General features: G+C 41.8%; 1 protein-coding gene across 3 annotated transcripts in view; it reads right to left on the bottom strand.

The window, feature by feature from the left end:
- The window catches only part of SGCD (sarcoglycan delta), a 568,809-nt gene that overhangs the window by 387,295 nt on the left and 169,018 nt on the right, over positions 1-12,496 (bottom strand). Inside the window, exon 1 of one of the 3 annotated variants that reach the window (XM_004737738.3) lies at positions 4,745-5,029. The exons of 1 other annotated variant lie outside the window; for it this stretch is intronic. Coding sequence is in view for 1 of the 2 variants with exons in the window: in XM_004737737.3 (XP_004737794.1) it covers positions 2,582-2,617 (36 nt within the window). In the remaining variant the exon portion in view is untranslated. Of the gene's footprint in view, positions 1-2,581; positions 2,822-4,744; positions 5,030-12,496 lie in introns of those variants that run through there. One more of the 3 variants, XM_004737737.3, reaches the window with a different exon arrangement.

The raw sequence follows: 12,496 nt of genomic DNA, 5'->3' as shown, positions 1-12,496 counted from the left end.
GGGAAAGGAAGACAAAGACATTTATAAGGAAGTGGGAGAGCTTTAGAATTACAAAAATCATAGATTATGAGAAAATGAGAATATTCTAGAGGCACCTGATCCCATTTTACACATGGGAACACTGAGCTCTGTTAATGAGTGAAGTCAGGATCTATCCCAAGATTTCTGACTACCTCTACCTCGATTCCCTTTCTTTGCCTCATTTCTGTACCAAGTACCACCACTGATCTCAAGCGTGGCTCCAGAGCCCATGACAGTGGCCACACGTTACAAAGGACAGACACCCAATTTGGCCCAGTCTGAGAAAACCTGAGGTCAGAAACAAGACCCCAGCTGCTTCATAGTGTAGTGAGGTTCTCTGTGATAGGAGACATGGCCATTACCTCGAGCTGGTACCTGACCACAAGGCCATACATGGAATCCCTGCACTGGATACTGATTTAGCCGTGGTGGTGGTCAAAAACTCAGTTCTGCACACCAATGTCTAGCTGGCCTCCAAAAAAATCACTCAGAGAGCTTTTAAAAATATAGAGACTCCCCAGTTCTAATCTCTGAAACTCTGATTCTGGAGGTTTTGAGAAACCATGAAGCTGGTGATTTATGAGGAAACTTCTAATACTAAGATTTCATTACAGTATCACTTTCCCTTTTATTGACAGCAGGCTTCTGAAGTATCACTAAGTGGCCTTTACTGAGCCAATGAATAGAACATGTAGTCCGCACCAGATTTACAGTCAAGGAACAAATATTGCCTATGGTCTCAGACTGCCTGTGTCCCTCACACAATCTTTTGATCTCAGTGTCCACTTTCCTGATGTCAGTGTTCACATCTTTGAAGTGGAAGAAATGGATTATGAGAATAGTGGTTTTCAAATGTATTTATTTATTCTTTTTTTTTTTTTTTTAAGCATTTGTGGCCAAAACTGTCAATGACTATCCTACCAACCTCCTCCCTGGTCCCCACTGGTGATCTAGATTCGTGGGTTCCTACTCCATACCCAGACAGTGATATGTGGTTGGTTTTAATCCATTACAGTAAAATCACTGTATGTGGCTAGTGGGTACATGATTCAGTTCTAGGTGTGTATTCTGTGATGAGAGGGGAAGTCTATATGGGAGAAGAACCCTTCCTGATTAAAGGGGCCAAGTCTCATGAGAAGAGGTATTTCTCCCATTATGCCCTGCCACCTTTTCCCTGACTTGAACATGATACATGGACATGAGCAAGGGAAGTTCAGCTGAAGAGCCAAGAATGGTGAAGGAGAAAGGCAGCTTTAGTCCCTGGGGACACTGTTCAGAAGCCACAACAGCTCTGACTGTCTAGGCATGGTTCACACCTCTACATGCCTAAAGGAAGGACTTACACATTCAGACTTCTGTGAGCAAAGTTCTATTACTTGCAACCAAACTCAAGTTTCACCTACATTGCCCTAAAACTCTCTTTTCAGATGAAAGCTCTTGCAAACCTCCAATATACAAAAAATGTAGAAGTGGCTGGGCTACCTTAGAAATTCTAGAAATGCAGAGAGGGTGTTTCCACGGCCATTCTTCCCCAGATTCCTGCAGAGGTCCTTCCACAGAACCAGAACCAACCAGGATCAGCATTTTTTTCTGTGGAGCCCCCTGAGGGATTCACAAATCTTCCCTGAGATCAGAGAGTTCTACATCAAATATGTTCTTGGGTTTCTCTTTTGATGTGCTTATTTGCATGAATTTTGTCCTAGAAAATACAGATCCCATTCCCAACCAATGGCTCCTCCCATACAATTCTGGTATCTGTGTTTGTTTTAACTGTAGGATCACACAGGCAAGAAGTGATTCCATTCTCATCAAGAAGAGAAAAAGGAGCAGAGTGTGATATAATACAAAATAGCATATTCCTTCAAGGCGCAAATAAAAGGATATAGTGAAGGTGCATGTGAAGGGAAAAGAACCACGGAAGAATCAAATATCTGACTAGGATGCAAGAATGCAGAGGGCTGAAATCAAAGTGATCTCCAAGGTCACTGTTAGTCCCACGTTCACGGTATAGTCCTTATTAAATTCCAGTAGTGCATCTTCTATGTAAAAAATGATTGCTGTGATAATCTGAGTATTATTAGACGAGTTTCTCTATATTTAATTCAAAAATTTATTTTAGTGCTGTATCTGTTCAAGAATGACTGAGAGAGGGTGGTAACATCTAGGTAGGTATCTCTCACCCACACATATTTCAATGACAGTACAGTGCAGTAATTAAGTCAACAATGGGGGCATCCATCAATCCTCCCCCTTATAAAAGAGGTCTCCAATTACTCATACTCAAATTCTGAACTACAGGATGGCCCAAGTCCCTTCTCAATGGTCAAATCCACGCTTCTATGGACCTCCTAACCTATGAAACTAGTATTAAACCCTTTCACCAAAAATGGGATACATGACCTTGGAGAGATTTTTTTTTAAACTAAAATTTTTAAAAATAATAATTTAAGTAAATTCATTCATTAAAACAAAGCAGATGTACCATGTTATATTATTTTGAAAAAGTCTGCTGAAGCATCCGTGAGCAGGCCCGCGAACACTGCTCACAGCAATCACTCACCCATCTCCACCTGGTCCGTTCACTCAACACCCCCATGGGGACTATCTCTGGATGGAAGAAATACGGGTTAAAAATAAAGCCCGAAGAGCCTGCTTCCTCCTTGCTTAGGAAATCTGAACCCTCGGGCGTTGCTATTCTTACAAAATGTGCTCTCTGATTGCTTCCAGAAGGCACAGCAGGGCAGACTGACCATGGGGCCTCTCCTTGTGCGGAGGGTAAAATTCTCTTCAGTGAGGCCACGGTTTATCCACACATTTCAAGCCGAATGGATCCGTGCCCGCTGGCTCGCGCTGTTTCTGGTAGGCGTGTCCCATTCCGAGGCACCACATCCTCCCCCTGCCCCGGCTGCCCAGTGTGTGGTGTGGCCACTCCTCTCCCCTGCTGCCCGCACCTCTGTCCTGGATTTCTTCTCCTCTACCCTCCCACCCCCTTCTTTCTCCTTTCGAATGTCAAGGGAGTCTGACTTGTCGCTCCCCTACTTCGAAAAAAGGGAAACTATAAAGTTTCTTCCAAGTTTTAGGCACCGTCGTTCATAATCCTGCAACCAGAGCTGCCATTTCACGCCTGCTCTGCTCAGCGCTTGACGCGCACTAAATTTAGACGGAGTATGACATTAGAGCTCACTTGAGTCTCCTTTCTCCCTGGCAGTGGGCTTGGCTCCAGTTCATGTCAGTTCCTAATCTGTCTTGGCATTCTGCTCACCCAGTAGGCACTTAAGTAAAACACAAATGTAGTCCCATCTATGCCGGCATCCCACCGCACCCCTGCAAGTGCCAAACCTGCTCCACCCAACCTAACCTAACCCAACCCAAAGAGGAGGCTGAAGAAGAAAATATTTGTGTGCCGTGTCTTAGAGTAAGAAGCCCTGCTGTCCATCACTCCCGAGTTCCCTCCTCCAAGTGCAAAACTGTAGAGAAAATGAAATGGTTGGCTCTGGGTGCAGACTTTCCACCAAAGGGACACGAGGTTTGCCTGCTCATACGTTTTATACAGAAAAGGACCTGGAGAATTCCAGCCCCTGAGTCTTTGTTCACCCATTAATCTTTACTATTAGCTACTCGCGGAGAGATTTGAAAACTGAAGTAAACACGCACCTGAATCCATTCATTCATCTACTTCCCCAAACACACTCTTGGCCAAGTCCCCTTTGGAGAGCACCAGAGCTGTCATGATTTGCTCTGCCAGTAATCAGAGAGCTGTGGTGAGGTTCAGTCTAGCCCTTTCTCAGCTGAACCAGTTTCTTAATCGCTAGATGCTAAACATAGAATAAGGCAGAGCTTTGGGGGGGGGGATGGTAAAAACCTATATTGCATAGTAGCTGATATGCATGAGAAAGGATAATTTTAAAATTTGGGATTTTCGTAAAGTACTCTTTCCAGGAAGGTGCAAAATAAAAATCAATCGATTAATGAACTAAAATTCACACCGTTATATATTAACAATGATTCTGAATAAACTACTGTTTTCTGTTACTCTGCAGTTCTATTTTCTCAGAGTAAAACTGCCAGTTACTTCTTAACTCAGAAAAGTTGGAAATTATTACAGAAACAGAATCACAAATGTTGATCCAGCATATTTCTAGGCAAACATGTCACTGGGCTCCTTAATGACAGCCAAAACCCCATATAATAATAATAAAAGATGCCAAGAATTCACACACATGCATCTTCTCCCACACTGAAAGTGTAATCCAAAATAGAAACTTCAAACCCTGATTCCTTCCTAAAATGAAAGCTATTTTCTGCTTTAAAAAAAAAAAAAAGCCCCTCTCAAAAACTCCTACAAAGCAAAGAACACAGTTTCATCCATAATTATCTGTCCTGCCAATGAAGTGTCCTTCCATGCAGATAAGTTACAGAAGGTTGGAGGGGGGTGACCATTCGAGAATTCAGCTACTTCTCTCTCTCACATTGGTATTGGTAGCAAAATCCTAACTTTCCAAAGTATCTCTGCCCTGCTGAAAATTGGATCTTGAAGAAGGCTGGGGGCGAGAAAAACGATTCTCACCCCACACCAGATGTTGAAGGGATGGAGCTCTAACTTGTACATGTACACACACACACACACGCACATACACAGAGCCCGAAAACTCAGCAATCTTGCAAACCGACAGCAGGCTGAGAAAGCGCAGCATGAAAATGCAAGGACTTCACAGTGTCCTACCTCTCTCCCTGGCTTCCCAAAGCAGCTGATGAAAATCGCCCAGAGTCCCGGAGCACGCCCAGGAGGCCGTCGCTCAGCCCGCCGAGTGTGAGTGTGAGCAGGCCCAGCCCGTGTTCAGAAGCTGCCCCAGTCAGATTTTCCAACTGCAGAATTGCAGCCAAGTCCCTGCCCATGCCTGAAGAATTTCCTGAACAGCATTCCCGTTCTTTTTCTGACTGCTTTGAAACCGTACTCTGTCTGTACTTCAATACGGCTTTGTCAGGCCAACCCCAAGCCACTGGGCTGTCTCCAGCTATCAATGGGAAACACATGTGTCAAGCACAGACTCGCTCCCAGGCAGCAGCGCCCATGGCGGCTGCTGGCCTCATAGTCACAACGACAAAGAATAGTGCTTCTAGAACCAATGCTGAGTGCTCGGCCATTCTCCGGGTTCTGCTTGGTGGGGCTAAGGTCAGGAGATGAGTCTGCTTCTGCTCAGAGCTGCTCCTTTTTTAACCTTCTCTGGTTAAAACTGGGTGAGAACTGTGTTCTCACCCCCGTGAACCCACTGAGTTCTTGCCAGCTCCAAGAACGAGCCCTCTTACAGCTGAGAGAGGTGAATTCTGATTTCATCTCCCTGCTTGCCATTGCCTCAGTCATTGCTCACATTTTTGACTGCTGGAGAGGGAGCCCTATTTTTTGCATTTCTATGTTGGTTCTGGCCTTCGGAGTTGTCCCCTCGTCCTCACAGGTGACTCTATTACTGATGCAACTAAAAATAATGCAATTGTTTTGGGGCACTTCTGTTGCTCTCCACTCTGTAATTGTGCTGGTCCAGGAAAGTAACATTTCGCCTGCTCTTGAGATGGGTGTCAGAGAAAATAGAAAGGAGAAAACAATGTACCTATAACCAGAGTATGTACTAATTCCGCACACTTGTGACTGTTCCTGGATGACACTCCGTCAAGGTGTCTTGGGTCCATTCTGCAGGATTCTGTCGTCCACCTTTGACATTTCCTCTTACCATGAAACAAGAGGAAGTCTTTAAAGATACAAAGGGGATCCCCCTCTTCTCCCACACTGAAAACCCCACATATTAAGAGTCAAAACTAAAATGTCAAGGTAACATCGTAGAAAAGAGATAATTTCTAGAAAACCTCATTTGTTTTGCAGTGGGGTTTTTTTTGGTATTAATATTTTACCCCCTAAAATCATACCCTATTAGCAACTTATTTTAAAGAACAAGCTTGCCAGATTTTAAAACGCGTTGTGTGTTCCCGAGGGGCTGCTGTAAATGATAGGATTTGATGGAGTCTTGAGTTTTGCATCAAGTTGCGATGAGCACTTACAGCAGGATTAGATTTTTGCCTTGGGAAGCAGGGCGCATGTGTGTGTATGGGGAGGGGAGCATGAGCGCCTCTAAGGTCAGGATGCAATTATAGAATCAGAGAACTTTAGAGTTGGAAGGAACCCCAGAGACCATCCAATCCAAATTGTTTCTACCCTTCATTTTACAGAGGGAAATGGAGGCCCAGACAGATGAGATGACTCATCCAGAGTTGCAAAGACAGTTAATGCTGGAGCTGAGGCTAGAAAATAGGATTTTAGCTAATTGTCTATGTGCTTTCTCTATCCCAGAATCATGTGAAAGGCAATGCCATCTGACCTTCACAGCAGTAGGCTGTGGTCTACTGTGGACCCAGTTAGCCTGGGTCTGATCTTAACTGTGCCTCTATGACTGGCTGTGAATTTTGGCCAGCTCACTTAACCCCTGTGGACCTCGGTTTCCTCATCTGTAAAATGGAGACAATGATGTACTCTACCTCATGGAAATGTTGAGGATTTGGTGAGATAACCACATAAAGTGGCCTATAAATTACATTAAACAATATATATTATATTTATTAAATGATATATTACTACAGGGCCTATAAATACCCATTTAGTTTTCTCACAATGGAGCAAAAATCAGGTCCTTTCTCTTAAAAAGCAAGAAAACTGTACTCTCACATTTGGTTTGAATTCCTGAAATAAACCATATGATTGACTAGTTAAGTTTTCTGCCACTTTACCTTTACCTAATAGGGGTCTATGACCTTAAACACAGGCAACTGTCCTAATGCCTTATTGGAACATTAAGCCAACTGCATGGCAAGTTTTCATTTATCCTGAAAACCTATCACTTAAGTCTTTTCTCAAGATTAACTCACAGGAAAGAGAAATAGTGAGATGAAATCTGCAGTCAGTTACAGGAGGTTGAAAAAAGTGCCATTTGCAAAGAACTGGACTTTCCCTCCAAACCTAAAGAGTTCAAGATTACCATTCTAAAAATAGGAGACCATCAGCATTTACAATCCCATCTTTTGTCACTGTGACATCCTAAGTTAACAACAACCAGAAACACACACACACACATGCACACGCACACGCACACATGCACACATCCCATAAGCTGAGGAAGAAACTTATTGAGGATACAGCAGCAGTATATTCTAAAGAAGCGAGTTTGTACCTGGGGTTCCAGATTCTTTGTCTTAGAGCCAACAGTAGCAAGGGGCTAATGAATCACTAGCTACTTATTAATCATGTTTAGTATGCCAAACTACTTTTGCAGGAACAAAATAGGAAGAGAGGTTAACTTGGAATGGTTTAGAACTGTTTTAGGAATCAATTAAACAAACAAACGTAAAGTAACTAGGAAAAAAAACAAGTTCAGACTTAATACAAAGGCAGAACAATGGTGATGGGATTTGAAAAATATTTTCCTAAGATCTCCCCACCCCCGCCCCCGTATTTGCAGTATGCCTCATTTCAGTATGGGTATTTGGACAAAGAAGAGCAGGTGTGACCCAGCCTCATTATTGCAGCTTGAAAATCCTGAGAAGTTACTTAACCCTTCCAGGGTTAAGAAATATCATCTAATACTTGAAAATAAGGCCAGAAGATAATCATGTTCTTTCAAAGTTTTATGTGGCAATTGCATAACATGCACTCTCAATAATTACCTAAGGGACACAGGAAACAAGAGATGTTGGCGAGGATGCAGAGAAAGGAGATCCTTCTTACGCTGCTGGTAGGAGTGCAAACTGGTGCCGCCACGATGGAAAACAGTATGGAGATCCCTCAAAAAGTTAAAAATAGAACTATCCTATGATGCGGCAATTAGCCCACTAGCCATATGCCCAAAAGATACAAATACAGATTTGAAGGGGCACATGTACCCCAATATTTACAGCGGTATTATCAATAATAGCCAAACTATGGAAAGAGCCCAAGTGTCCACCGACTGATCAATGGACAGAGATAACGTGTGTGTGCACGTGCCCACGTCATGAAATATTACTCAGCCATCAAAAATAATGAAATCTTTCCATCTGCAGTGATGTGGATAGAGCTAGAGTATATTATGCTAAGCAAAATTAACCAAAAGAAAGACAAATACCATATTATTTCACTGATATGTGGAACTTAAGAAATAAAACAGATGAATGTGTGGGAAGGGGGAAAAAAAGAGAAGAGGGGGAGGCAAACAATAAGAGGTTCTTAACAATAGAAAACAAACTGAAAGTTGATGGACAGAGGTGGATGGGGGAAGGGCTAAATGGGTGACAGGTTTTTAAGGAGGGCACTTGTTGTGATGAGCCCTTGGTGTTATATGCGAAGGATGAATCACTAAATTCTATTCCTGAAACCCAGAAAAAAAAAAAAAAAGAAAGAAAAAAAAATTAGGTGTCACTTCACTGGTCACTACTAAATAAAGGTCCCAAATATAGTGAAGCTGCATTACCTTGAAGCTTTTGTCTATTCAAGATACAAATTTCTGGGGCACCTGGGTGGCTCAGTGGATTAAGCCGCTGCCTTCAGCTCAGGTCACGATCTCAGGGTCCTGGGATCGAGTCCCGCATCAGGCTCCCTGCTCAGCAGGGAGCCTGCTTCTCCCCCTCCCTCTGCCCCATCTGACTCTCTGCCTACTTGTGATCTCTCTCTCTGTCAAATAAATAAATAAAATCTTTAAAAAAGATACAAATTTCTTCTTTCCAGTAGATAAAATAATCCCAAGTGTGATGGTTTATTGCCCTACACAGCAGTAATCAGTTTTTTTAGCCAATCTAATAGTCTCATGCTAGCACTCTTTTACTAACGCACCTGGTAAACAAAGAGCTCCTCAACTGTTCTTTGAAACCCATCTTACCATCCTACTGCCATCTTCATTAATCAACAAGTCATATTACATTTTTTTTACGTCTTTTTACTTTATATTTGTAAGAGTCATGTTTTTAACTTCTAAAAATTATAGTTTGATACGGTTTCCTTTTCCTCATCTGCAGGACGCGTGTCATAAATTTCACGTGAGATAATGCATAGTAAAGCACTTAGGTTGGATGGCACCTGGTAAACGCTCAAGCTGTGTGAGCTCCAGTATTAATACTATCATATTTGGCTTTCAGTTTTGTGAGAGATTTGAGATCAGTGGGCCGGATCACTCAACAGCCCTCTTCCTATTACATCTTTCCTTTCTGCTGGAATCTGTCCACAGATGTTGACCTCCTTTCTACTTTCAATGTTCTAAAATTAATAGCAGAAATGTATCTCCCTGTAATTCATACAGATTCTAAAGCTGCTAACCATGAAGGTCAGTTTAAAATTCTGATCTTAAAGATCCTATGAGTGGGAAAACTTCACTCTCAGTTGGAACAAAACCTCCAGGAGGGCAAGGATTCTTGTCTGCACCATCTCCTGCCATCATTTCCGATGTCTAAGACTGGGAAGTAGATGGACCTCACATTTCCCCTACAAATAAACAGTAGCCTTTGACTTACTTGAAACAGAGGTCCTAAACCACCCACTGAAAAGGATTCCTTATTACAATTTCAATGTATCTGGTGCCCCTGGATCATTTCTACTCATTATGGTTCAGATTCCTTTTATCATCTTCTAGGGATGTTTCAGTTTGGCAAATTTCCTTTTAAAATTTGATGCAGAGAAGTGCACAAACTTCTCAGGTGTGCCGGATTTCATTTGGGGGCAGAGACACCAATCGTTCATTCAGGAAGTATGTTTCCATTCATGTAACTCACAATTAGGTTTGAGGGGCGCGATGATAACCTTGCGTCATACTGAGTAGCCAGCTCACAGAGTCTCTTTATCACAGATGCTCTTCCATCTACTACCTGATTTACAGCTGTGATTCTCAAGCCTCGCTTTATCGTAGAATCATCTGGAGGGAGCTTTCAAAATAACCAGAGCCAGGGGCCCACCCCAGAAACTCTGATTCTTCTGGAATGCGACAGGAAACCAGTGATTCAGGCGATTCTAACAACCATCCAGACTTAACATCATGAAGTCGCAGTGATAACTTTTAAAATATAAACCTAATTGTGTCACTCTGTGGACTGAACTCCTTAAATGTCTTTCTCACCATTGCCTGAAAGGTAAAGACAACAACTGCCACCATGACTTAAAAGGCCTGGCTTCCTCTGGTCCCTTGTCTACGTCCTCCGTCTCATCTGCTACCATTCTCTCTTCTTCAAAGAGATCATGTATCTTTCCACCTGAGAATCTTACAAAGCTGTTTTCTCCTTGTGGAGAGATTTTTCTTTTTCCTGGAAGTTACCCTCACTCTCATGTTTTCAGCTCTTTAACTCCTATTCAACCTTCAAATTTATACTCCATTATAATTTGCTCTGGGATTCAGTGATCCCTGAACACCCAGAACCAACAGCCGCCCCCGCCTTATGCAGACCCAAAGACCAATATTTAGCATAGATGTGCTTACACATTTATTTGTATTTTTATTTGATTCATGTCAAAATGTCCTGATAGAAAATGATTATTATCCATGAGGGCAGAAACTGCTTATTCTCTATTGTGTTCGAGTTCCTTCCACTGTGCCTAGCTCATAAGAAGTGCACAATATTTATTTTTTAAGTGAATGCAGAATCCTTGTGTGTGTGTGTGTGTGTGTGTTTAACCCAAGTGCAACAACATGCATATAACCCCATTTTCTTTACCTTGGGTATTCAGACTTCATTTAAGCTTTCTGACATAAGATATTGAACTACTCAGGATAGTGAGTTCTATTATACAATGTAAAGAACTCCCCAAAACTAATAAGCATGTTTATCTACGAGATTTTGTGAGAAACTATCAAGTCAGGCTCTTGGCAAAGACCTTAAGGTCTGAGGTATAAGGTAGGAGGCTATGATTATAAGGGAGAGTGTTTGCTGTGTCACTTACTTGGGAGGCAGGCTAAGCTGCGATACTCCTGTGGGGTCATTAAGAGGCATAAAGGAGTTATGGCACAAATCTGGAAAGAGATATTTACCAGGAAATTTTTGGTGACAGCAGTCAGAACTCATTCAAATTAGCCTAAGGAAAGAAGAGGGGGTCCTAAATCATATAACTATAACCTCAAGTGACGGATCTTGAGGGGTATAGAGTACAGCACTTAAAATACAATAGAGGCTCTCTCTCTCCCTCTCCTTCTCGAGGCTTCTCTTGGGTTTCATTCTCCATTTTGCTCTCTCTGTTGGGCAGTAAGATACCCATAGGTACTCCCAAGTTTACTTCCACAGGAAAAATAAAAGATCTTTTCCAGAAAAGGATTCTAAGCTGTATCCTTATCCCTAAACAAATCTCTATGACCAGGGGATGAGGTTCTCAAATTGGCCAAATTTGGCTCCTACGACAGTTCTGGAGACTAAAAGGAAGGAATCAGTCCCACCTGCACCACAGGAACTGAGGAGACTAACTAGGGAATTGAGGAAAAGTGAAGGCAGACAAAAGACCCATGGATGCTATAGGGCACCAAGACATTAATAATCTTGCCCAGGGAAAATTCTTTAAAAAGTGTTATGAGGCATTATTTAAGTATAGAAAAGTATGACTATCTACAAGCTCAAAATAGTTGAATTTGAGTTAAACTAATAGCAGGAAATTACGACAGTATATAATGCCAGCTGTCCATTTCACAAATAATATCTGATTCAAATGACACTCACCCAGCTTTGCCTCCTCAAAACAGAACAAATGCAACCGTGCTTTTCTTTGGACAAACAAATGCAACTGTGCTTTTCTTTGGACAAAGGCAAAATTATCTGGTTGATTTTTAAGAGAACTTTTCCTGTGAAGGAAGTCTGGCTCAGTGACAAATCCCCACAGTTTTGAGAATATCTCCACTGGCCAGACACAGTGTCTAAGCTGAAGTCATTTTCTGCTTTGGAAATTCAAATATATGCATGGTACAAAATGGAGGATTCTCAAGCTATGTCAGTATTTTGAGTAGGAATTGACATACTTGATAATTAATGTGACTAGTAATAAAACATACTATAAATATATCTTTTTATGAGAAATTAATTAAATACAGTAAAGCAAATACTGGTATTATTACCCAGATGGTTTCATGCATTCTTTCCCTTTCAACACAAAACACTGATCAGTTCTTCCAAAATTCTTTCTGGTCCATAATTTCTTAGTATATTACAGGCTTGCTGAAAGTAAAACTGTGGAAATATCACATTTTCATTTGGAAATAAAATTTACCAATCAATAAAAATGGGCCAGACTTCACGATAGACACTCTATACTAGGCAGAAATAAAAAAGGCCTCTACTTGAAAATGCTACCACTGCTTATCTTTATTTTTATAGTCCCATCAGTGCTCAGGGGTACAAAATACAACTGTTGGATGCAGGAATTCCAAGCTAATTATAAGCCCCCTTAATGAGGAATACTACTTAAAACCAAAGGCCAACTCTCAAAATTCAACAC

This window comes from Mustela putorius, unplaced genomic scaffold (assembly GCF_011764305.1).
Source record: "Mustela putorius furo isolate JIRA1106 unplaced genomic scaffold, ASM1176430v1.1 tig00000407_pilon_pilon_pilon, whole genome shotgun sequence".
NCBI lineage: Eukaryota > Metazoa > Chordata > Mammalia > Carnivora > Mustelidae > Mustela > Mustela putorius.
Note: the sequence above shows the minus strand (reverse complement) of the source record. Positions and strands in the feature narration are given on the sequence as shown.